The sequence below is a fragment of the Pagrus pagrus genome (genome assembly GCF_965226575.1).
Source record: "Pagrus pagrus genome assembly, chromosome: 6".
Classification (NCBI taxonomy): domain Eukaryota; kingdom Metazoa; phylum Chordata; class Actinopteri; order Spariformes; family Sparidae; genus Pagrus; species Pagrus pagrus.
The window spans coordinates 24,200,457-24,228,335 of record NC_140190.1 but is presented as its reverse complement, the minus strand read 5'-3'; the positions used below and the strand labels follow the sequence as shown (position 1 = coordinate 24,228,335).

At 39.7% G+C, this 27,879-nt stretch overlaps 1 protein-coding gene across 1 annotated transcript; it reads left to right on the top strand.

Moving 5' to 3' along the window:
• Window positions 1-96: 96 nt before the first annotated feature.
• rab3ab (RAB3A, member RAS oncogene family, b) lies at window positions 97-27,060 on the top strand. Its single transcript, XM_084354667.1, has 5 exons — window positions 97-159; window positions 15,387-15,611; window positions 20,582-20,700; window positions 21,632-21,756; window positions 23,020-27,060. The coding sequence occupies exons 2-5, from the start codon at window positions 15,387-15,389 to the stop codon at window positions 23,208-23,210; spliced, it is 660 nt and encodes a 219-aa protein (XP_084210793.1). The 5' UTR covers window positions 97-159; the 3' UTR covers window positions 23,211-27,060.
• The last annotated feature ends 819 nt before the right edge of the window (window positions 27,061-27,879 follow it).

Genomic DNA, 27,879 nt, shown 5'->3' with positions numbered 1-27,879 from the left:
TATTTTGAGTTACTTAAAAAAAAAAGTATGACGAATATTAACGGCTTTTATTTTGGAACTCTTCGCCGGATGTGGTGTTTTACGATCAGTCTGTCTTGACAGTGGTGTTTCTGCGGGTGCTGGACGAGGTGGATAGCAGCCGGATAGAAATCTATAAAGGTGGGATTTCTGTCTTTATTTGTCTATTTCATAGACACACATCTTTTATTTAAATACACCGTTTCCTGTATTTGTTGTCTCTGAGCGCTTGTGTTTAAAAATCAAGTGAAGGGTTTCAAATTTGACTGAAGATGCCTGCGTTAGAACAGCTGTTTTCCTTGTGAAAACCATAAACCGGTCGTGGCTGGATGAAATGCATGTTTATTCGTGTTATCTGTGTGGATGGATGTGAGGGCTGCTGCTCGTTCAGTGGATGTCTGGCTTGACTCAGGGCCTGTCCTGCAGGAAAAGGCGTTTCACACCGTCCGATGGATGAAATCAGGAGAATGGGTTTAAATGGGTCTGAGGCAGGGACAATAGGGTCAAAATCAAACGTTTAAAATCCAGTAAACAAAACGAGAGAAATCATTGATTATTTTTTGGCACGCATACATACAATCATCAATTTTTTTCCTATAATATCATATTTATTATTATCCTGAGATAACCTGAGGTCAACCATGGGCTGGATTGTTGTCTGTATATTTGCATGATTAAAGGGATATTATTGGAGTTTATCTCATTACATGTTGAGCCATATGAAGGTTCCTGTAGTAGGGCAAAGCATTCAGTCCTAAACCAATCAGATCTCGATTAATAAACTGGTGTGTGTGTGTGTGTGTGTGTGTGTGTGTGTGTGTGTGCTTCATAAATACTACCACCACACATTCTAGAAAAAAGAAGAAAAGAAAAATGAATATGTAAAAAATGAATGTACAGATTATGAACTGTATTGGGAGTAGGGGCTGGATAATATGACTATCGCGATACTTCCTCTTGGGATACGATTATTGACGCACTGGCGTTAAATATCGATGTTTTTATTAAAGCATGCGGCACATTGGAATGATGACTTTGCCTTTTCAGTGGTATTTTGTGACCTTCAGTTAGACAGATATTGAGATGTATCGTTAGATGATTGTATTGAAATGTATTTATTATCGCAAAACTGCTGTATCGTGATTCTATCGTTATCGTGGGCAACGTATCGTGAGCGGTATCATATCGTGAGTTGCTCTGTGATTCCCACCCCTAACTGGGAGTGTCCAATAGCAGTACTGCACATATACAGGAGGATAATTATACAACATTATATTGGAGGTATATATATATATATACCTCCAGTTTCTTAAATGTAGAATATATGAATGGAAATTGGTTTTAGAATAAATTTAGAGTTTTAGAGTCTATAGCCTCTAATTGATTGATTATAGATGAAAGGGTTTGTGTGCACTGTGTGTGTGTGTGTGTGTGTGTGTGTGTGTGTGTGTGTGTGTGTGTGTGTGTCAGAGGTAGCTAATGAGAGAGGGTGTACAGGCTTTCATCTACCTTCACCCACCATTTTCAAAGCTTTACAGTATTGAAAACATAATACTTGAAAATCGAGTCCGCAGTTTAGTTATCAGTACAACTCAATAATACATAGAGCTACGAGATAATAGCTGCATGTACACGGAGGATAATGTTCCACTAATGATCAGAATAATAGCCCAGCCAGAATAAAAATGCCTCATGTAATCACCTCAACCGAGAGAGCCTGATGTGATTTGAATTTGTTTTCATTCAGATTGAGCGGGGTGGTGTGTGAACCTTCAATGATCAGTTTGATAGCAAAAGTGCCTTGTAACCCAGTAAACGCTTGATCCAGTTGTGTCTCTCTGGTTGGAATGATCATATTCTTGCTGCGATGGTGGCACTGCTTCCAGGAGGGACAGAAACATGGCGTCAGCAAAACAGAACTGGTTTGCTTGGTGGTGATACACCTTTTTTTTTGGGAGAATTTAAAAGATTGTTGCTTAAATTGCAACTGACAAGTTTACTACTTCAGCGTGTCATTATGAAGTAAATGTCGCCTGCACAATGTGGTGGATACAGAATAACGAAACCACCATTCTTCTTCTTCTTCCTTTTCTTTCCAGCAGATTAGACACTTCACAGTAGGCAGTACCATTCAGCACATTTGAAAAAAAAGTGATATTCTGATATAACATTTTGGGGAATGTAAACGTACATCCTATCAGATCACTTTATTTAGCGTCAGTGTAAAGCATTAAAGTGGCAGCAGACAATGATGTAGTTGTTGGTGCTGCTGTTGCAAACACAATTGGATCATTTCTGTTTTTCCAGGTGACTGCGTGCCCGGTGGAAGACAAAATTATATAATGATGGTGACGTTTATGTTTTCGTTGTTCTGTATCCATTACATTGTGCAATCAACATTTACATCATAATAATACGTTGAAGCAGAAAACGTTTCTGTTGCCAGTTTATCTTGGAATCTCTAATCAGATTGATTTCATTCAGACTGAAGAAATATTGTCCATCTAACCACAGCGAATACAATTTTAAGTCCGCTGACAGTCATTGTGGTGCTTCCGTTTTTGGTTTCACCTGCAGAGTTTCATGAGTTTGAACGAGTGTGAATGTAAGCTGCACTTCCTCTGCTAACAGCAAAAGTTACTGGCGGTCGGACTGATGCATCTGTGAAAACACACATCCTCGTTGCCTGTGTGGCAGACACTGCTGCAGCACCAGCCAGGCTCAGACTCATACACTGGGTCGATATCTTTTATTACGTTTCAGATATTAGTCAGCCCGTCGACATTATGAGTTTCTCAGGAATGTTGAGGTTTTTTTTAAATGAATGCATTTTATACCTTAAAGAACAGCTGCTGCTGCTGTTGCTGCTAAACAAATTGGTTTCAGGGGAGATGTTAATCATCTCATGAGGGGCTAAATCTGCTTCAGAGGAAAACAAAGCTCTCTGAAAGGGAAACCGTGTCGGTTATAGGACATCAAAATACTCAAATATAAGAACAACATTTGGCTATCAGCAGTTTTTAGATCCAAACTTTATTAATAACTTGAACTGGCCCTTTAAAACCTATATTAAAGCCTACTTTCACCATATGGAAAACACATAAGGACTTAATGCATAGAATTTCAACAACTAGCTTAACATTTTCAACATGTTTTTGAAGAAGAATAGACACATAAGTAAAAAAAAAAAGGGCAAATAGCGATGACGTAAATATGAACCGGTTTACAAACAGACACACGGCTGTTGTTTTATCCAAACTGTCCTGGATTCACCTGCAGACTCCAGCACCAAAAAGCATCTCCCACATCCCGCTGCTGCCCTCTGTGCTTTCTGTTTGCTGTGGAGAAGAAAAAAAAAGAAAGAAGAAAGAAAGAAGCTAAGATGCTATTTTTAGCCTCCCCTCCTCTCATCTGCATCCCCACGCTTCCTAGAAAAGGAGGCACGTGAGTGGAGGAAAGGGGGAAAAATGCCGTCTCAGGCAACCTGGGAGCAGCTGCAAAAGACGACTGCTGCGTTAGTGAGGAGACATCTTCTCTGATGTATTTGTTGTTAACACACAAAGCTGCCTGGTGAACTGCTGGACAAACCCTTGACAGGACGTTGGATCTATGTTAACGATTTTTGTAAAGTAATATGACCAGTTTGTGTTTCAGTGGTCCCGTTTTAGCGTCCCACTTTGATGAAAAAACAAGTCCGTATGACTGAGTGTTTTTTTTTAACATTTTGGCACCAAAATCACTGAATACTTAATATTTGTTTAGCGCAGTAAGAGAACAGCATCGCGGACAGTGAGGAAAGATGCAAGCATCAGCAGTTTGCTGGTGGGGTCAGAGGTCAAATGGCTGCTGACTTCACCTTTAAACAACAGCACTAACCCCCCAAAACTATATTGATTGGAGTTTTACAAGCCCCTCGGCCAGTGTAAAGGTTTTTACTGCAACGCGGTTTGTGCCGTGCTTCATTCAATCTAAATATTTGATTCCTGAGAAGTTTGGATCTGGCTTCTTAGTTTTGGTCCTGGTTGTGATTCTGGTTGTGAAAATGTAATTTTCACTTTTCGTGGAACATTTTAGATCTGTGAAAACCTTGTGTTCCCTCGCAGTCTGTTCACAGTTTCAGTTTTTTCTGCCTAACAGGGAATTTACACGAGAGTTTGCAGCCTCTTCGCAATGTTCAAGAAGTATTTTAATCATTTATTGATGTAAAAGTCAAAGAAAGATGCTCCATTATAAGTTACTTTCTGCATTGAAAATTGTGCTTATGTAAAGGTGCAGAAGTATTGGTAACAAAATGTACTAATAGCAGCAAACATAACAGCTATCATTATGCTTGATGGCCCCTTTCGGTGTTATATTGTGAATTATAATGTTGATGTATTAAAACATAAGAAGTGACAATTCTAACTGGTATTTACCATACTAATAAACTATACATGATCTTTTATGGCTAGAAGTCCTTTATAAATTGCAAGTTACATTTTAATTAGATGTAACAATGCCTACATGTGTTGTCCCTGTCAAAATAAACTGATAAATAAACAGATATAACCTTATCTTGTGTAGTGTGTATAATTTTCATCTGAAAAATGAGTAGTGGAGTAAAAGAATGAAGCAGAATAAAATGGTAGATACAGTAGAAGTGTTAGCTTGTTTTACCATCTCATGTGAGATCTGCTCGATGCAGAAGTACAGGCCCGTTGACAAGAATCTCTACCATGTGCATTTTTACCATGCCAGTTTCAGTCAGACCGCTTATTGATATGCTGCGTTCAAGGGCTCCTACACTGTCAGGCATATGAACTTGTTGAGTAGGAGGTACCATGAAATGTGCTGTTGAATGGTTGTGGTTGTAAATTCTGCTTGAATAGAGGCTGTAAAGAAGTAACTGCTTTTGTCGCAGTTGATCTTTTGACACATGAAATAGATTGGACGCCCCTGCTGCTAGCAAGATATTCAGCTTAGCCAGTTAAGCTGACTGACCCTCAAAGTTCAACAGCTAGTGCTGGAAGAAGTACTCAGATCTTTTACTAACTTCATCTAGTGTAGTTCTGTCACGATTCAGATTTTCATGATTATCTAACCAAAAGAATTAAGATGTTAAGATGTTGAGAGCTTTGTTATTACTGATATACATTCATGGTGGATGACTTTGTTTTTGAGCGTCTCTTCACGGAAGATCCGGGTTGTGTCATACCCTGGAAGTCAAGCTTTTTTGGCTTCAAAGCGCCGCTGAGCAGCTTACATAGGAATGAATGGGGCTCCGTCTTCAACACTGTTTCCAGATTCAATGTAACGTCCTTGGTGGCGACCAACGTTAAGGTCCATTACTGCCACCTGTTATGACAAAGCGATAATGGAACGAAGCGAAACAAGAATTATGTAACAGGCATTGTATTATTAAGGCTGCATGATATTAACATATGTGTCGTATTAACTCGATATCAATATTACATTTTTAAAATATCATGGTTATTGTCAATACCGGTTATTTGCCACTCCCATTACTGCCAGTATGACGGTGTGGAATGACTGTTACAGGTAAAAGTATGCATTCAAAATTTTACTTGAGCAAAAGCACAAAAGCATGAGCATTTAGTATCAAAAGCAGAAGTAGCTACTCATTAATCAATATCTCTCATTTCAGTATAATGCATATGATATTACTGGATTCAAATTAAGGATGTGTTATTGTGAAAGTCACTCCAGTGTTGCAGCTAGTGAAGGTGGAGCTAATTTTAATTACTTTAAATGATGCTGGTAGCTTGTGAGCTTCAACGACCTTATCAGTGATCCTATAATAATAAATCGTACTTTGATATTGTTTATCCAAATCTACAAAGTAACTAGTAACTAAAGTTACTAAATAAAAGTAGTGAAGAAAAAAAAGTGCAGTATCTGCAGAAGTAATAAGGAATCTAAATATTGAGGTAAAGCACTTTCCACTATAAGACGTTATAAGGTTGCCAGATTTTGTTCTTTGAGTTTTGAATTTAGCTAATTTTAACTGAAACCAATGAGATTATCCCCACCTCACTGAGAAATGTGTGTTCAAGTGGAACTATGTTTTATGCTCCGAGTGTTTGTCTGAAGACGTGTCTGTCTGTCGTCTCAGCAGGTGTCTCAGTAACTGTCTTAGAGCAGGAAGGTGTTTGGATGATCTGGGATCAGCTGAGGATTAGCTGTCAGTCTGCAGGAAGCCTCCCAACACTGATTAAATGAGCCTGACTAGCAGACTGCAGCAGCACTTAGCTCCGGATCAATCTGCTCCAGGAGGACATCAATCGCCTTTAGGTGACAGGTTTAGAGGCGAGCTTGATGATGTCATAGTCCAGCACAGAAAGTCACAACTCTTAGTCATGATTGAATTAGGATTTTAAATAAACAACACGTACTCAGGCGGAGAACTGAAGGTGTGACTACTGACCATCAGTGATAGATGAGCAGAACTCTTCTCCATAGTTTCAGGGCTTTTTATCATCAAAATATTTTAAATCTTCAGTGCTTTATATTATATAAAACAATTGCTTGTTTGTCATTGGTGACATCGAATTTTCTTAGTGACTCAACCTCATGCCCAGCCAAGTCGCCAGTCTGGATTAAATGTTGGCAGCATTTCTGCAAACCACTCATACGTCCACATCTGTCATGCCTACTACACTGAAATGTCTACGTGTCAGATCACGTTCACATTACATGTTTATGACCTGACTTTTATATCAGGAGCTGGAGGGGATTGTAGAGTTGCAGTGCGATACTGTGTGCCAATATTCGTGTGAAGCCGCCGGGTATTTTATTTTTATGATGGACCAGTGTTTCAGCATTTGTCAGTGACGGCACTGGCATCCTTAAGGAGACCTCGGGACAATTTTCAGATGGTTGATGGCGACATAAAGGAGGAAATTTAGGATGAGAATAGGGACATCTCCAGATGTGTTTTGGGTAATAAAACAGGTATTTTAAGCCAAATCATAAGCACAGCATTGTCACAACTTGAAATTGAAAAAAGAACCAGAAGAAGAGTAAAGCTCCAACATGTTCGTGGTTTGCAGAAACGTCCACTGCCAACATTTATTCTGGCGACTGGGTTCTCAGGCCTATAACTACTTTTTGTTGGACACAGCAGTAACACCATTGCTCAGAGAGGTGGATTCATCATTTCTCTCTGCCTACAAAGGCCTAAATATTCAAGGCCTGATTGAAAGCATGTACCCCCTCCTGCTCCTTCTCCTGCTCCTCCATCTCCCCTTCCTCCTCCTCCATGACAGAGGAGCTAAGGAGTGTCCTTAGCAGCTAGTGTCGGTGACCATTTTGCCGTCTTTGCCTGGGTCAAACTCTCAAGTCATGTCCCTCCTGACGTTCAGTCTCGTCTCTGCGCCCGAAGATGATTTTAATCTCTAAGTCAATTTGTAGCGGCTGACATAGTGTCATTATGAAATGTTCAGAGATATTTTATCTCCCTCTTGTAACCCTCAGAATCACTTTGACACATGGGAAATACATATAACAGTATAATAGTCAATATTAATCAAGATTACTTTTAACAAACCACTGTTGTTACTTTTGTCTCAGGGCCTAACTCCATCATTTAGACTTACAAATGTCACACCTGACAAGCAAATATAAAAAGATTTTAGAGATGTATTGAAAGATATCTGTCAGATGTCAAATTGAAAATGACAATGATGGTTATGATGATGAGACTGTATTGATCTCTGTGGGGAAGCAGAGTCATGAGTCAGCACATTCAGCAGCCAAATGGACAGTAAGCTCAGAAGTAAGAAATAATACAGAGAAAATAATGAAGAAAACTGTTATAAAAGAGCAATGAAGGTAAACGTCGAGACGAGAATATAGATTACAAACATAAGTGGATCACATAGTTACTTCAGTTACAGCAAACAGACAATAAGCTGATAAATTGATGTGTAGAGTAATTTTTTTGCAAAATGCTAAAAAATCTCCTCCACTGTGAGGATTTGGTGAGTTTTTTAAATGTTTTATATAATTGTATATTGAATATCTTTGGTTTTTGACTGTTGGTCGAACAAAACAAGACATCAGGGGCCAAATGTATCAACTATACGTACAGACGAAAAGTGTTCTAACGCAACTTTCCACAGAGATTTACGAATGTATAAAAATACACAGAGGGTGAGAATGTGCGTACTGGTACACATCTTTGACACTGGGTGTACCATGCATGGTGTCAAGAAAAGAAAGAAAAGAAAAGTCTGAATTTGAGTGACATTATATCGGAAAATATGAACATTTTTCATGCAGAAAAAGATGCTTGGGGTAATTTATAAATATTGAATTCCAATTCGGCATCGATTCCTGTATCTGCCAGGCTCCGATGCAGACCACAGGGGATGCTAGAAAAAATCAAAAAACACTCTGGCCCTGTGGCGAAAAGGTGAAACAGAATTGACTTTTGGAGAGACACAATCTGATGTCATGCTACGGTGACCAATCGCTCAAACCGGCAATCAGATTGGTTGGTTAACAGTAGTGATAATAATCCTGTAAGTATTTTAAGTTTCCACAGGAAAGCCACAAAGCTTCACAATTCTAAAAAATGATCGACAGTGCTATAAGCTGTAATTGTTCCCGCCACCAGTTCCCCTGAAATAATAGGATTTCTTCACAAAGCATCATAAGTCACAAGTTCATCCATTAAACAAATTAGGAAACGTACCCTAAACTCACACACTGCCACACAACCCTGCAGCACTCCTCACACTGCCTGATCGGGTCTGAAATAGTCTTGTCGAGATACCGGAATTTACTAAATTCAATACAGTACCTTTGACACCATGGGTAAAACTGGACACAACATTAAGTGCATATAATTTTAAGTTTTTATGAAAAAATAAATACAACAAGGCTATAAAAGATAATAAAATAAATGTGCGTGTCAACTCGAAGAGAGGGCAAGAAAGTGCGGCTCCTACTGGTGTGTCAATGCTGCAGAAAATAAGTATCCTAACCTTCAAATATTCAGAATCGATATGTATCGAAAATCAGTAGTCTGAATACAGCCTGAGAGTGCTGGTTTTGGGGTTGTTGGTTCAAATCTTACAAGATATTTTCACATCTCAATGTGTCCTCGAACAAAACGCTGAAATCTAATGTCTACCCATATGAAAAAAATTAAAGTTGTCTAGTCCACTGTTCATCTTCTTATCACTTTAAATCATGAGAGGTAACGAGCACATGTGTTCTGGAGGCTCTCTTCGCTCACCTGACCTGCAGATTTGTTCAAAGGCAGTTCACTATCGAGGCCAAATGAAAGCAGCGGCAGCGTCCTGCAGCCTGAACGACATTTGCATAATGAGAATTTGTTAATTACTTTGAGATTAAACACAGAGGCCTCAGTCTGTAAGCTCCTGTATCAAATTAGTGTTTAGTGAAGGTTAAGCCAAACTCTCTTCTCCGCAGCTAATCTCTGAGACGCAGAGGAAAGGCTGCAGTAATCTCACCGCGCCGTCACATAACAGCAGACACTCAACAGTTCACTCCTGTGAAGCCAGCACACGTCTGTGTGTGACAGTGTTTGACAAGATCCAGGCTGCCAACAGTGGCTGATCATGTTTAACCGCTGCTCCTATGTTTCATTGTAAGATATCAAACCAGAACTTTGGTTCAGAACAAGTGCTATAAGTCCACATTTTAAGAAAACATTCCTGTAGTGGGGGGTCATTCTCAGTAGAAATATGTTTAATGTGAGGAAAAGGAAGGAGGACGACACGGTAATGACAGGAAAGATGTGACTCTTCCTGCATCCACGCTGTGAAGCAAAGATAATCCAAAAGTTAAGATGGAAAGTGAACTCTAAACTGACCGTAAGAACTTGGCTTGAATGTCTGTTTCTAAGTTTAAAACTTGGTGCTGTTTCCTAATGTGCTGCCGCTGCAACGCCGCTGACTCAGCTCGAAGAAACTCGTCGATAAAAAGCGCATGGGCAGAAATATCTGCCGAGCTGAGTGGACACTTTGGTGCACCAGTAACACGAGTAGATACATTTTTAATAAGGCCGGCCAAAGACGAAATCCAACACCAAACCCCGACTGTGATCAAGTGTGAACTCACTTCCAGCAGGTTTGCTTTAGTCGGAGGCAGAGGAACAGTCGTTGTCACATTTTCAGTTTTGGTTCACAGTGACTAATAATGTAGTTCAGTGATGGACTACAGATGGATGACAAATAAAAGACATCTTAGGTCTATAAGTGTAACGTTAACATTCTGTTATTGAAAGTTTATTGTGTTACTTTTGCGAAATGTCCTTTAAAATCTTGCCACTTACAGAGACAAAAAACAGCAGCAGCAGAAAGCATCTGTTCTGATTGGACCACTGAGAAAACTGAAACCCTCCTCACGTTAATACATGAAACAAACATTAATGTCATACATCATGTTTTCCCACATCATTTCCTTTCGTCTGAGGTTTGACTGGTGCTGTTCATCTCGTCAGTCTCCACCACAGTCATCAGAATAATGGAATATATTTTGGATGAGTAGTGTTGAGTTTACAGACATGAATTTATGCGAGGAAGTTGTTCTGGCAGCTTGTAGTGAGTCAACAACTTAGACACTGTATGTTGTTTGAACAAGTCACCAATCTATATTTCTGTCAGTTTTTCTCATTTAATTTTTGCTTCAGATCTTATATAAGTAAGGAAATGTAAAGATAATCTCTTTAGTGAATATAAATGTATGGTGTTTACACATTCTGGGCTTAATATTTACAGATTTACAGCTACACATTGTAAATCATGTAACACAAAGTCACATTTTGTTCATGTAGATCTCAAGGTGAGTCCACTAAGAGTCTGTATTAAAGTCACGGTAAAAACATTCTCAGGAATAAAATATCGCACACATACACACTGTATGTACACAATATTATAAACTGTAAATTTTTTATTCTCAGACTGGGCAAACAAACCTTTCAAAAGACCATTTTTCCTGTTCCTACCAAGAGTTTCTTTTCTGGGGTTTAAACCTGGGGGTAATAATGTGTTTTATTTTTTTAGATACCCAAATACTATCTCTTAAAGTGTTTGGTTTCAAATGACATCTTATTATTATCTGCCAAGCAAAAGACAAATAACAAAATAGCAAAAGGTAATCACATACATATCTTAAATACATTTAATTGAAATACTGACCATCTCTGATCCTACCAAGAGAATTCACATGAACTTAGAGAAATCATGTAAAATTAGTTTATATGTCTCGTGCTTCTGATGTTGTTGGATATTGTCCCTCTTATGTTAGTTAAAGGTTAATTGGAAAAGCAGCACTGAACCATGTTTTCTTAACATTTAACAGAATTCAGAGTCATTTAGCCAAATAAAGTCATATCAATGTGGTTCAGTTGCTTCATTTAGGACCTTTGCTGTGCGTCTCCTTGTTCTCCGCTCTTGTCGTTGGTGTGGATTACTCTCTCTCACCCTCAGTGAGTCACACTGCAGCTCACTTCACTGCAGAGCATCCAGTCTCACATTCTCAGTCATCTCAGTTGAACACCAATCAAGTTCAGCAGCATCATTTAACCACAAGGTTAAAATGCTGACTCTTAATAACCCTTACTATTTATTGCAAATCATGCAGTCTTTTGAAGTGCACGCAGGAGCTGCAGGCTGCAGATTCGTGAGGAATTGCTGACGTCAGAGACGGAGGACAACTCGTCATCAGCCAAATATAAATCGACAACCGTGCTGCTGTTTGTTCGGATGTTCTCAAATTGGGAGCCTGGAAAAAAAAATCCTCTTTAACCAAAATAGACCAAAAATGATCAAAATGATTTTTGTCTGATTTCTGGCTTCATTTTTCTTTGTCACTTCCTGTTAAAACTCCACTTGCAGTGAAAGACATCAGTGTGCTGAGGAAGGGTCTGTGCATCTTCATTATTTAGCATCTCTGTGTTCCGTCATGTAACCTGATCTGAGGAGGTTGCAGTTGTTTTGTTTGTGCTTTTTTTCCCTGAGAGTTCTCGTGTTGCACTGCAGCCGAGTCGAGATAAGAGTCTAAATATAGAGCAGGGTGCTGGGACTCTGAGGCCTGTGGGCTCCACTCATTGTGCTCTCAAGAGTCAACAAGGTTTCCTCCCCTTTTAGCCTTTGTAGCCCTGAATTCTTGTTATCCAGTGGTAGCTGGAACGTGGTTACGTACCAGCAACTGTTGCACGTTTCAGGTCACGTAGCTGATAGTTTTCCTGCTGAAGCTGGAATTAAAGGGACTCTATGTAGCCATTTACATTTATTGATCACTTTTTTATTGGCCGTATGTGAGCGCATTGAAACATGATGTGAAAAATGACACCTTGCCCATCTCTCTCAGTATACAAGCCTATGGACGATTTGTTTGAACTGTTTAATACTGATCGATTTCTTTGTGAAGGACTCGGATGGACGTTCTCGAGTGCCACGTCTCAGTGTCTCTCTCCACTCCAATAACAGAGAGCTAATGCTGCTAACGTTAGTTCAGAAATGGAGTCTGTTAACATAAACTAACGACCTATCAGCACAACACAGAAGTCCAACAGAGCCCCTTTAAGGTGCCAGTATGCCTTTTCAGAACTTCTTGTCGGATGGTTGAAAAGCCTCAGACACCTTTTTGACATCAGATTAGGGGGAGCTGGAGCTGTGTCAGACCACTTCTGTAACTTTTCAAAATTGATGATCAGACAGTCACACTCGCTTAATGCAGGGATAATCCTGCTGTGTGTCGAGACTTATATCTCAAGCTTTCTCTCTTTTTCCATTCTTTACTCTAGCATTTCTGTCATCAGAAAGTTAGAAAAAATCCAGATCTGCACCTCAAGTTTTCAGGGTCAGCCTCTGTATGTAAGGGGGACACAGCCTCTGTACATGGGGGGGACCCGGCCTGAATGTTGGGTGTTAGTACTTTAGTGAGGACAGAGTCAATGTATGCAAGCAGCATGTGGCTCTAACAGCTTTAATGACAGAAATCTCACTTGTCCTTGAGTCCAATCTATAGTAAATGCAGAAAGTAGTCTTATCTGGCTAGCCTAGCTTCCCCTCGTTGTAGCTGCCTTCCATAATGGATTGTGTGTAGGCTATGAAATCTAAAGTTACCACTTGCATATACAGTACTTACTTCTCGGTGGTGTCATTGTTGGTGTCAGACTACATCTCTCCATGACTGTAACTTCAGCTGTAGGCCTGAGACTCCTCCCATGAAGGTAACCCGCAAGGTCCTAGAACAATTTATAGGGCGGACTTAGCTGTATTTATTTTGTTTTTCCAATCCCCATTCTATCAGTCATCATCAAGTGTCATAAATTAAGTTTAAGTCTGGCTCATTTAAAGTCCCAGTTTTACATTTGTCTTGTCTGACAATGGATGAATTTTCCAGAAATAAAAAAAAAGCCCCACTCAGAAGTTTAGCTTTCTTGGTTTAAAAAGTTGTACTATGTCGTCTGTATTCAACATCTGACCTTTCCTTAGAAAGTTCCAGCCATTTATTTGAATATCATCCTTGGTGTTCTTCAGTGACAAACAGGTGTAATCCTATATTTCATTTACCAACCATGTAGATGTTTACAAAAAGTAAATAGGAAGGTTATTAATCATAGCAGAGGACATTGAAGCCAAGTGACTTTGTTTAGTGAAATATATTATTCATTGAACATGAACAACGAGAGTAGCTCAGCTTCAACCATTGCCCGTTGGCCCAGAGGAAGAAACTATGTTGGTTTTCTTGATGAATAAATGCTGCAAAACATGATGCTGTTATCACGTTCGCTGAGGAGCCCAAACAAAACGCGTGACGCCACTGAAAAGCTGAAAAACTCCACTTTACCTGAGTTTTTAAGGTGTATGGATAAGATTAGCTGTTCAAAACATTTTAGAACAATAACTATTTTTTGCTTCTAACTATTTTAGCCGTCTAGGTCTTTGAGGATTTAAATCGACACAGAGCTATTGATGTAAAAATCACGTCCAGCTGGTGAATATCAAACTCCAACCTAACTTAACTAACTAACTTGAACCTGCAGCTGCTTCTGCTTTGAATTATTCCTCACGCATCCCCAGCTGATTGTGACTGATAAAGCAATTTGTCTCCAACGCTGAGAAAAAACTCAGATGGGTTCCCTGGTTTCCCCTGACTTTGCAATGTGCTGCTTTGATTAATCACCACGAAGCAAATGTGCAGTGTTTAAGGCTGACCAGTTAATCACTATCATCTGTAATGCTGAGTCTAACAGATGCTGACAGACTCCCATCTTTTGTCTAAACACTCATTAAATTTGTGACCTTTTCTGGATGATAAAGCGTCTCTGATGCTTTCTTCTCGGGGGTTTCTTGAATTTAATTTCATTACATTGTGTTTCTCGCTTATGTTTTTTAAATGGGGACGGTCATTAATTCAAGGAGGCAGGCTGCCTGTGCAACATCCAGGAAGCATTCACATTCTGTCCACACCTTGGAGATGTGCCTGCATCTAAATCAGCAAGAGTTTCTGATTATTTTTCTAAATTAATCGATTTATCATTTCATGAAATGTTGTAAAAGCATCTGTTATAAGTTCCTACAGCCCAAGAAGCAAATATATTCAATTTACTATCATCCATGACAAAGCAAAACAGCAAATCCTCACACATGAAAAGCTGAAACAAAATAGTCGAAAGTTTTGCTTGAAAAATGACATTTAATTAATATTCAAACTAATATATATAATATGCACTTTATGGGGGATTATTGTCTTCATAAAACAGGTGTATAGCATAGATTTGAGCAATTCTCTTGCCCTGAAAGAGTGTTAATAGAGTGTGGATCAAACAGAAAATTCTAATTTGTTCTTTCAGGAAAGGTCACTGTCATCTATTTTTAAAGCACTGCCACCAGAGCTGTGGAGGGAGGGGTGTGAGATCCTCTGTGATCTTGACCCTCATCATCACTTACATGCATACACATAAATCACAGTACAAAGCCATTCTAGTTCAATTCAAGTTGTGCAGAACGATTTATTTTTTTGTGTTTCATGTTAATGCTTTACATCACAAAAATTCTGTTACACACAGTTACAACAGCAGTGTGCTCACATTACACATTTTGACTTCATGACATGTCTTCTTTCAGACTCGTGGAAAGAAAACATACAAAATATTCATGCCTCTGTACAGGAGGGGGACACAGCCTCTGTATATAAGGGGGACACAGCCTCTGTATATAAGGGGGACGTAGCCTCTGTACAAGGGGGGACACAGCCTCTGTATATAAGGGGGACGTAGCCTCTGTACAAGGGGGGACACAGCCTCTGTACATGGGAGGACACAGCATCTAATGGTCATAGCGGCCATTTGATTAAAGCTTTGTTTTCTCCTTCCTCTCTGTCCACAGATGGCCTCAGCAACAGCGACCTACGGGCAGAAGGAGTCTTCGGACCAAAACTTTGACTATATGTTCAAGATCCTCATCATTGGCAACAGCAGTGTGGGCAAAACTTCCTTCTTGTTCCGCTACGCCGACGACTCCTTCACACCAGCCTTTGTCAGTACGGTGGGCATCGACTTCAAGGTGAAGACCATCTACAGGAACGACAAGAGGATCAAATTACAGATCTGGGTAAGAGATCCGGAGATGTGTCGAGTTTCCTGGAAGGAGGGAAATTAAACTCTGAAGATCTATAAACAAACCAAACATCCTTCATTTTCTCCCACAACATCACAACCTGCAGCTGGTCATCAGTGTCTCATATAGCTACATTTTGGGCCACGTGTGTCCAACTTTTTCCCTCTGCTTCCACCATGTTCCAAGTGCATTTGTCTTGTCTTTCTTCTGCTTACTTCTCGGATGAATCTGTTTGAGGATAGATCTGTCCTGAGTGATCACAAGTGGACTGCTCTATGTACAGGTGTGAATGCCCCCTTTTCTTCTTTTAGCAACTGATGTCCTCCCCAGTATCCCTTAAAAAATCTGACAATTTAGAGAGTTGTTGAGTGAGGAGAAACTTAAACTTCAGCATTAAATGCACCACAGTAAGATGTTTCTTTCCTTGTAAAAGGTGTCAAAAAGTGGCAGCCTGTCTGTTTCTGTGTCTAAAGTGTGTGTTACCTGCCAAAGTTTAGAAGCTGTTTGAACACACTGATTTCACCATTCACATTTATGAAAGAAGACGACATTTCATTCAAATTTTAGAAATGTTACAGTAAACAGGAACAAGTATAGAAAACGTCTTTGTTTCCTGTTGAAAAAGTCCCCAGTCACTCTTAAAAAAACTCTCAGTTTTGTTGGTTCTTCTGTTAGAAGAAACTAGAAACTTTGTGAAATGCGGTCTGTGACAAATTCTTATTTATTTGGTTCTTCTGCTTAAATTTGGGAAATGTTATACCTGAAGATGTTTCCTTCGTTGTGTAAAACATTGTGTCTATTTGTTCCAGCGATGTTGTTTGCATATATAACTGGAAAGTGTTACCAGCTCTGAGTCTTGGGTCAACGGAAATAAGAATACCAAAGTGCATGTCGGATGGTTGATCAAAATCTGAAACCCCCTCCCCCTACACCTTTCCGACACCTTTCTGAAACCACAACCACGGTGAGGTTAGCTTGATACTTGTGAAAGAGAGAGAATGCTAAATGGTTGTGATTCTCACTTGAACCTTTGAAACAAAACCTGAATGTGAGTCACGTTTTTTTAATGAGACCTAATAATACAGCAAATAATATTTCATAAGACGTTTCATAACATGTTCAACAGTTCTTGTTCGTTGTGAAACACTGCCCCGTGGTGCCGTTTTATTATGCAAACTGTCCTCACATCGGACACAGCGCCGTCCTCTCTGCAGCCTGCTCATCCAGCTCACCACTGGAGTGGAACACAGTAAACAATAAAGACAATGACAAGAGAGCAAAACACATCACAGGTTGGTTTTTTTTTCCGGTAGTAACCACAATTACAGAGCAAAGGCAAGATGTGAGGCTCAAGCTCACTGAGCTGCAGGAAACTGGTGTTTCAGTATCACAGTGTTGATCATGACACCTTTTACCTTTACTACACATTATGCCGCCGTGTGTGTGTGTGTATGTGTGTGCGCGCGCATGCGTGTGTTGTGTGTGTGTACATCCCCTACATCCTCTGCACACGTGTACACACACACACACACACACACACACACACACACACACGCATACACACATAAAATCCCCATCCCCCATCTCTCAGCAATTCTCTCAGCTGAGAGTAAAATGAAAACGGTGAACATACAGAATGTATATTTATTTCACAGTGTGCACTTAATCCCATTTACATAGATTCATGCTTATGTTGTGTGTCATATGAATATAATCTCACTTGAATAGGACACCGTTTGTCATTATGCTGAAGACTATAAAGACTACATTCATGATGTCAGCGCTCATGAGTGTAGTTAGTGTTGGGCTGCAGCTATTATGTCTCATATTGAGACTTAATATTATTGATTAATGAATATTATTTGATCAAGTGATTAAACATTTAGTCAAAAAAATGGCACAAAATGTTTTATCTCCGATCAACCCAAAGATATGCAATTTATGATTATGATCTCTCTCTCTCTCTCTCTCGTATTGAGTGAGGGTCGTCTCACCAAACGCCTACCAAACTATCTAAGCTAGGCAGTGCTGATAAACTATAACACACGGTTCTCACCTAAAATGTATTGGAAACATATTTTAGCTTAATGTCTTGCTGCAATACAGAAATATTGTGAACTGCAATAAGCCTGGTTTCCTCTATTGTGAAAACGTCGCCTGAAAAAACTTACTGATGAAACTATAAAACTGGGCAGCGCTGATCAAAAGTAAATCATGATCCTGTTTCTATTTCTCTTCTAAAATGCTTTCAGAAACATTTTTTAGTGCAACAATTAGAAGTAAATGGTATTGTTTGTTGTCGTCTGGCTGCCTTAGTGTTTCCTTTTGAACGAAGAGCCAAAACTAGACTTGCCCAACTCGCGGTACCCGCAGTATATATCAGCAACCTTTCTCCATTAGTGGTCACCACTGTGGCCTCAGTGTCAACAATATCTGATGTCACGAGTGATAGCCGTTCAGCAGTGAATAATCTGAATTTTCTAGCTAAACTGATGTGGAGTGGAGTGAAGGTATAAAGTAGCAGAAAATGGAAATACTGAAGCAAAGTACCTTGAAATTGTATGTAAGTACAGTACTTGAGTTAATTGTATTTGGTTACATTCCATCACTCGTTATTCCTGACTTTGAGACTAAGATTTTTATTTTCCTGTAAACGTTCCAATTATCGATTATCAGTCTCCTGAATTACTGACATTCGGCCCTGAACTAACCACATTGGTCAACCCCTAGTATAGACCAGCCACAAACTTTGTCATGTTTTTACACCTTCAGAAAACCTCTGATTTATTTTTTGTTTTCCTTTTTGTTTCCTCCACTCACTTTGTTCCAAGTCCCCACATCACATAGCCTCGCTGTATCTTGGTTTTGACTCGTGTTTCGTTGAATTAAATCAAACTTTCTTCAGTGTGCTCATGAGTCTAGGAAGCAGGGGAACCAACGAATGAGTGTTTATTTGAAGAGAAAGCTCTTACAGTCTTTAACAAAAATATACAGAATGTTCCTGTTGTCTAGCACAGACATAAACAGTTATAGCAAATAGAAGATTATCCTAGTTCACCTCTATTACACAATTAAAAATAAGGAGAAACTGTTCGATAATAACTTTGATAATAACAGTAATTTTTCCCTCAATGACTCTCCCTCCCTGCTTTTCTCGCACATCCATATCAAACTGAATTAATCTGCTCACAAGCCGTTTGCTCATCTAATATTTTCACAGTTTTACCTGTTTTCAGGGCTCGTAGTGAAAGATGAGTACTCCACTGTGCTCATTATGTAACACCACTCGGTGCTACCTACACGGACATTTGAGGTACAGAGCTACAGCTCTCATCCTGAGTGTCCTGCAGCACACTGAGTGGATGAGCAGGACATAAACTGCAGAACATTATAACCAACAATATGGAGCTGCAGCTCTCTAAATATAGATGTCACACAATATTCTTGTGACCTGAGGAGGATCATGTGTGATTGAGTGAATGGACACACTGATGAATCCAAGAGGAGAGAAACTAAGCAGAATGTGTTGTATTTGTACACATTTATGGACTCTCTTTGTCAGGGATTGCAGTCCCTGTTAAAGTCCCAGTAGCATTCAAAGGAAGCAAATGATAAACGGTTCATAACTCTCAATTATTCCTATAATGTTGCTGTAATATTTCTGTGATCATTCAGTAGGGTTTATGCTAATGAGCACCAAGCCACCCCTGTAACAAAACATTTTAGAAGAGACATGACTACAGATACAGCTTTTACTCAAGGGTTAGGACCAACCCTCTTTAAACAGTAATAAATCACCTTATACTTACAACTGGTTACCTCCACCAGACTAGCAGTTGTGATGACGTTGGATCATGAGCTGCTCAGAGAGACGCAGGACATTGGGAAACAGAAACACCAGGCTTCAATTCCCTGAGCATTCATTAGGGTTAAACTCTGAAATTCAACCTCGGTTTTCGTGTCAAAGGAGAGAGAGGGAAGGAGGAAGAGGCAGAGCTCTCAGCGAGCTGATGACGTGTTACCTGCTGGCAGAAAACAGGAGAGGCCTTTTAAAACTCTTGAATATTTGAGTCATTTCTAAAATAACTTTCTGTATCTTTTGTTCCTTAAACAAACACCAGGCTACACATAAACACAGATAAAAACAGGTTATTACCACAATCTGCGAACTTCTGCAAACTGCTCTGACATCACGGCTTTTCATTTGTGATTTCCGACTCTCATGGGGTCGTTGTTCCATTTTTTGTTTTTTGTTTGTGCTCTTAATGTTTTATTAGGATAGTGCATTATTAATGCAGGATAGAAGATTGGTGCACACGACTCTCGCAACCGAGTGGTGATGCGCTGTAAACCAATCAAGGCTTGTGTCTCTCAAGACAAAACCAGGCTGATTAAAAAGTAGGAAATGTGTTCAAAGACTCGTAGATTCGGCTTCGGATTCAGTGGTGTGTTATCCACCAAAGTGGCGATTAAAGTTCTTTTTTTTCCAAGATTAATTCAGATTTTAAAATGTTGGCTTGGATAAATGTCCATAACTTTGAGTCTAAAGCAACATTTTAATAACATTTAGCTGCTAACTTAACTGTCTCACAGAAAGTGCTGTGGCATGAAAACTAGTAAACTGCTGTACTATAATCTTGATGTATAATACTAGTTGCCTTTCCCTTTAGTTATTTAAACGTGAATATGATTTTTGTATTTTCCTGGTGCCTATTTCTTTAAATTTAGAAACACAAAATAGGTTTATTCAAATAGAATGAAATTGTCAGAGTTGCAGAGTGTTTGCTGAAAACACTTGAGTGCTTCTGCCAAATGTCTGACATGTGAGAAATGAGGAAATATTACCAGTTAGACTGTCTGAAGGCCTAAAAGTTTATCTTCAACTTAACCTGTGAGAAGTCTCGGTGAGTAATGACTTCGTAAAAACATCTCTAACTGCTGCTGTTCCTCTTTTGTCATTCCAGGACACGGCGGGTCAGGAACGTTACCGCACCATCACCACGGCCTACTACCGAGGAGCCATGGGCTTCATCCTCATGTATGACATCACCAATGAGGAGTCATTCAACGCTGTCCAGGACTGGTATGTGATTGGCTCAGGGGTGTGTCACATGAGAGTAAACCGACACTGTGGAGTTTCACCTGTGAGAGGGAGTGCTGCGTGGATGATGGATCAGGTGGTGTCTTGATAATCGGCACCAGACTGGAAATAGATGTAGAGATATAGATTGATGATCCAGTTCAGGTTTCTGTTCGTATTGTTTGATCGGCCCACGGCTTCCTCTGTGGCTGCAGAGGAACTGGATGCTGCAACGATCATTATCTTTATCCTTTATGTTTCCTGTCGGTGTCATTTCTCTGCTGTAAAGTTACTCTGATTGTCCTTCAAGAAAAAAAAGTTTATCGTTATTTCCTTTTTACCTACAGTTATATTTTTAGTTTTATTTTCATTGGTCCTTCATCCTTTCTCTCGTCATCATGCTGGACACAGCTCTTGTTTTTAAGTCCACTGTAGTTGAAGAAGACAAAAACAAAAGTCTTGCTCGCTGCAGAAACTATAACGACACCTGTGGGGTTTTTGTGTCTTAGAAAAATACCATTCAGTTAGACAAGACAAATTCACTTACAAGCAGTGGTAGAGGGGGTACTCAAATCTTGATTTCACTCAGTGGCTAAGTTGCATTGTGGGTAATGTAGGTGCCAGGATTTGAAAAGGAAGAAAAATGCATGGAATAAAAAAAGGGAATATTTCTGGCTCTGCTGTATTGATTTGATAATTCATTTTTAAACTGTCCATAATGAGTCCAACAGTGTCAGAGGAGTTCAATGTTAGACCAGTGGACTGCAACACTCCAGCAGCTGTTCTGGGGTGAAAACTACAGCAGAAAGAGGCTTTATATTCTGATTAGGAACCATGTGAGAGGAATGATTCAGACTTCAGGACACGTTCAGCTGCAGTGTGATCAGTGTGTCTTTGAGTTTCCTCTCTGACTGCTGGGTGTGTTGGTTTGCAGGTCGACTCAGATCAAGACGTACTCATGGGACAACGCCCAGGTGCTGCTGGTAGGAAACAAGTGCGACATGGATGACGAGCGAGTGGTGAGTGGAGACAGAGGCCGGCAGCTGTCTGAACACCTCGGTGAGTTCACGGTGTACACACACACACACACACACACACACACACACACACACACACACACACACACACACACACACACACACTATCTATGACTCACTGTTAGGCACACATACAGATATCAACCAAAGTCTTTAAAAGGAACAGTTCACCCCAAAATCAAATCGCTGAAAAAATAAAATAAATAAATTTGATAAAGGTAAGGTATAGAATTAAATTAAAAAAGACATTATAAAAATGTTTCATGACCTAGTTACTCGATATAATCTACAGACCTCTTTGTAAGCAGTTTCATACTACTTTCCTTCTGCTGAAGAGCAGGATGGAAACATAACACAGGAATTCCTGTTTGTTTTCAAACTGACCAACAAGTTTGGAAATGGTCCAGTAGTTCGCCTCAGCTGGCAGCCGCAACACGGCTGCAATGGCTGCAGCATAATCCTTTGGAAAATCTCTGACCGTCAAATTACGTCCACTTAAAGCTTGCAGGCTGAGGTTGTTATTCTAAGTGTCTGACAACAACACAGAAGCGATTCTTAGAGAATCAGATCTTTGGAACCAGAAGTCACGCTCTATAGTCTTGCGAGTTGAGTTGTTGCAGTTGTTGCCTCATCTTGATTGTCAAAAGCAGTTCATTATTCACCCACGACTTGGAAATAAATTCTTGCTTGCAGTTCCTCTAGGCAAATGTCAAACTCCTCTCTTGAACTCTGACTCATGTTTCCACTGTTGTCGTCCTGCAGCCACTCAGCTCTCGTAAGATTTCTTTGTAAAATTTGACTTGTGTTTCTGGTTTCAAAAGGAATCTTATTATTTAACAAAAGGTCTCTCTGTAGGCATCGTTTCCGATAACAACCTCAGCCTGTCAGTAGCAAAAAACTTCACTTTGACTGTCGGAGTTGCCCCAAAGGATTACGTTGCAGCCACTGCAGCTGTGTCGCAGCTGCCTCACTTTTAATAGCTTCCTCCTTGGCTGAGCTGTAACTTAAGCTAGTTTAGTTGGGTGATGATTTCTGGAAGGAGACATCGTTGCTGAGTTTTTTTTTTAAATATGTGTTTATATCAAAAACACATTTATAATTTTGGGGCTTAATGTCCCTTTAAGATGGAGTTTTTCTGGCAGTCCATCTAATTATCAAGATAACATGTTTCAAATTGAACTCTACCAGGTGTCTACATCTTCACCACTACACCACACAGTGTCAGAGATGACCACACAGTCATTTACCCACTCTAACCCTCTCTCATGCCCTTTTTCCTTTCCAGGTTTTGAGTTCTTCGAGGCCAGCGCCAAGGACAACATCAACGTGAAGCAGACCTTCGAGCGCCTGGTCGACATCATCTGTGAAAAGATGTCTGAGAGCCTGGACGCTGGAGATCCCGCCGTCACGGGGGCCAAACAGGGGCCCCAGCTGACAGAGCAGCCTGCTCCTCCTCACCAGGACTGTGCATGTTAAAGCTGACTACAGCCCCGAAACCCTTTTCCTCCCTCTTCCTCCTCCTCCTCCTCCTCCTCCTCCTCCTTTAGCTGGACCCCAGGGCCTCGGGTCCATACTCCATCACCCTTCTCACTCACTTTCCCGCTTCTTTCTGTAACCTAGTAAGGATCGTTAGCTGAGGGTCTCAAGAACCAGGTTGAAAAGTGTCTGAAATGCTCCGAGGTGTTCGTGGAACGGTGCTCGAGGTGTTTGCTTCTGGGTCCTCCTCTTAAAGGAGCTAAAAGGTGTCAGTTTTTGTGATCAGTGCGGGTGTTGGTCTGATGCCAAAGCGAGGTCAATCAAACTGGAGTGTTTCAGACTCTTTGCAGCCCTGGTTCTTGAAGGTTCCCTACCCTTCTTCAGTTGTCTCCCTGTTCCTCAGTGTGGTTTTACAAGAAGGATTTGACGGCGTCCGTCCTCAGAGTGCCATTTAAATCCTTCCGATGTTTACAGTACTTTGTTTAAATGTCTTGAAAAGATATCAGCCTCGGATTTAGTGAAGGCCACAGTGGAGTAAATGAGGGAGGGGTGATCCAGCTGAAATCTGCTCCATACTGATGTGTTACATTTGATTCAGTTGTCTCACCTGGTATCCATACATGGATATTTCAGGTATTAGCAGGTATTTTGTTTTCATTATTCATCTGAGCCTTTTCGTTTGGCCTTTTTTATGTTTTTACTTTTACTTTTATTTTGTATTCTGGTGCCCCGCTTATTCTTTTCATACATTAAAACACCAGGTGGGAGAAAATATGAACAAGATAGAGCTAGGTTAAAAAACATAGCAAAAAATTAAGAGACACATTTTATTTAATTATATTTATTTCAGATGTACGTATAAATGTTGTGCAATATATATATATATATAATATCTACAGGTATGCATTTCTGGAAATGAATTTTAAAAGGAATGAAGTTCTATGAGGATAGTATCAAATATAAGAGCTCTGTGGTGTCGGGTTTGTTTGGATGATGTGTGGCAGCTCCTCTGTGAGTTGTTTCCTTTCCCTGACGGTTTGGTCTCATGCCGCTTCAAACTTTCTTCAAAGAGAAAAAATCCAGTGGAACCATTTGAATCTGAAATACAAGTTGGAAAAATTCCCAACATGTTTATCATCCTCCCAATCCACGTCAGTGTGACTTCCAACACTGCTGCTAATAAAGGGATATACTCTGTGCGGCATCATAAATGTTGTTTAAAGCCAGACAGTGACTGTAGTGAAGCTCACATGATGAATTTTTAAAATATTCAAACGATTTGAGTCCCTCTAAAAGCTTATGGTGGCAAATGTTTTGATGCTTTTGCCTCAAGATGTTATTGTTCCTGCTGTCACTGAGAGACAATGTAAAAATTTAAGGATATCTGAAAAGCATTTTTGTGCAACACAGCTGTGCAGTTGTGCTCGCTACCAACGCTGCATAATGATATCACAGACTGTGCTGCTGCCTGCAAAGCTGTCTGACAGCCTACAGACTTGATCGCAGCAAACATTAAGTTGGATAATCACAGCTACTTTATCAAATATCAAACAATAATCATTCAAACAGTTCACCATTCTCTAACGCATGATTGAATGGGTTTGGACGATGCAAACAATGTTGTTTTGTTCGATAATCTTTATGGTATTTTGCCTTTATCGGATTGTTTGAGAGGAAACATCAAGAGAGAATAGTATGAAATCTGACAAACAGTATATGAACCAGGTACACTGCTGTTACATGGCAGAAATTTTCGCTTGGTCATCACATCACTGAAACTACTGCTAGTCTCTTATTGAGTCACCACAATCAAGTTTGATTGACAGGAATACACAGTATGCTGCCCTACAATGCCTAACCACAGTAACTACACTATGAAACTGAAGAAAGGCTTCAAAAATGCCGACACAGCACTCTGTCTTTGTATGACCTGAAAAAGATATATGGGTTGTGCAACAACAAACTGCAGTAACTACAGTCTTCTTCTTGTCTTCTTCCTGAGAACATCTTGTTTCTTTTTCCATCATATCTGTTTTTAATGTTTGCATGATTAAAAAGTTGAAATCGACGAGTTTATGAGAAACATTCAAGAGATCCTCGAGTAATATTTTGTGACCTGTAACCTCAGAAAACTCAAGGCAGAGCGCAGTACCCATGCTTACTGTGGTCTGCCATGGTTTTTGATTGGATTTTGTAGTTTTTTTTACATCCACTGTTCTCTAAGATAGAGCAAGTTTGAACTTAATGTCTCAAGATAAAACAAACATTTAAAAGTTCAATTCATCATGACTCCAACATTGGAGTTCCTGCGCTTTGGCTTTGTAGGATCAGCAGAATTCACGCTACAGAAATAAAACACACATTTATTTAACAGTAGCTTTTTCACACAGCTTTCAAACAGCTGGTCAGATGTATTTTTAAAGTAGTACGCACTGAAGGAGACTGTATCCAGGATCAAGCATCTGATGTGTTTCCAGTTCACATCAGTTTAAATGCATTACTCTGAAACATGAAGGTGTTGTAAAGACAGGACTGCAGAATCATTAATGCGCTCAGCGATTTAACGTTTCCTCGCCCATAGTGAGACCTCTTCAGAATCAGTATTACAGAGTCTGCTTGTCTATTTGTGTGTAATGTTCTCCATCGTGCTCACTGTTTAGGTGAAGTACGGACGGCACTGTTTAAAGTCAAACAAGCATCAAATAGCTGGAGGCTGTTCACAAGCCCGGTTGAGTTCTTCGAGTCAATGCGGGAATTAAATGTTCTGTTCTGAGGTTTTATTGGATCCAAGAATGCTGTAACCTCACCACATTTCTGCTAACAGCTGCTTCAAGTCTACGTAGCATCACCTCCCTCTGGGATTGCTGGTGATTCCTTTGTTTCACTTCATCAAAGATTGCCAGAGAAGCAGCTCTGTTTTTACTGTAGGATGCCAGAATAAGCAGTGTGTTAAAACAGGTGCTGCTTGTTGGACTGAAGTGAAGTCTGGTCATTAATGAATACTTTTATATCACTTTTTATTTCAGGATGGCTGTTGTTTCCAGTTAAAACAGGCATGTAGATGATGATTGAGAAGGCAAAGCACCATAAAAATCATTGCAAAGATCAAACCTATCACCTTCACCTTTGACTTTTTAATCAAACCTGAATCAGAAAAGCATTTATTTCAACCGTCAAGAAGTGTAGCATTCAAACAATCAATCACAGATGAGCCGCTGACTATTAGAGTTTGAGAAAAATGCGGCCCGGGTCAAAGTGTGACGATCTCATCAGAAAGGAAGTGATGATCACAACAAACCTCTGTTTTTGATCCTGCGTATATTTTACTTCTTACTGGTTGTGACTGTTTCTTTTCCGGTAAAAATCCAAACTTTTAAAACTGTTCTCCTTTCTAATATGTCTTCCTCTCTATATAAACCAGATCTGTAAATACTGTACCTTTGAGTCATATGTGTGGATTGTGTTGTATCGACTCAGGCTTGCAACAAAAAAACAAGGGGAAAAAAAGAGGAGAAAAAGTCAACACTAACAGTAAAAACCTGAAACCCCCCAAAAGAGCCATGTTGTACTGTATCTGCATTCATTTCTAGGCCTGCTCGTGAATGAATGTGTCACTCTGTTACAAAGCAATACACACTACAGCATCTACACGCAAAAGAAACGCCATCAAGCTTGGTAGAGGTTGCCGACTTTAGATCTTCTACTAGCACGCAGAAACGTGTACTTTATTTGGTCTCGTATCACTGCCTCTTCAAATCCTCCTCCGTTCGGGCCATTAAGATGAGAGAATATGCTGTGGATGTTTTTATCTGTACTTTGTGGTAAAACAATAAAAAGTTACTAACAATCAGTTGATTCTTGTTTTTGAAGATTTTGTGCTGTTGGGGATGAGATGGGCACTGCTGCTGTAACAGAGTACATTAACTCAACTGCTGCACTCAGGGACAATTTTTGATTTTCTGCTTCTTTATACGGTATTTTGGAGGAAACACTTTAGACTTTTTACTCTTTTTTTTCACATTACTAAAATTAACTGATATTCAAGATATGCGCTAACTTGCTGCATCTTAAGTGTTGTTTTTAACTCAGACTGTAACGTTGAAATCCACAATTATTCAAAATAATGAAATGTTTCAGTTTCAGCAGTGAAGCTGTCGTTCTGGTGGCAAATGTTTGACTGCTTCTCGCCCCGACAGCCTCAAGATGTCACTGTTTCACTCTTCACTTGGAAATGAAAACAAAGTCACACAATGAAAAGATATTTTGTGCAACAAACAGCAGCTTGTCAAAAATTCTAACAATTGTGAAGCTGGGATGTAGACGTGTATAATAAAGAAAAATGCAGAGTGCCAAAGTTAAGTCAGTATGTCTCAGAAGGGACAGCGAAGGACTTCAGAACCTTGCTGTTCAAGTCAATTTTTAATGGCCCTCATATATTTGAGAATGTGATTAAATGTTGGTTTCCACAGATTTATATTTTGGTAGATTAATTATCCATAGGTTAGATCAAATAGCTATAAATTGTAGGCAAAGAGAAGGTTAAAAATTATCCTTTATTTTATTTATTTATTTCATAATCTGAGATCAGCAGAGTGACAGTCTGCACAGGAAGCCAGTCAATTAGGCAATAGGTTTTTTTTGCCCATGGCCCATCATTAAGCTTCTGTTT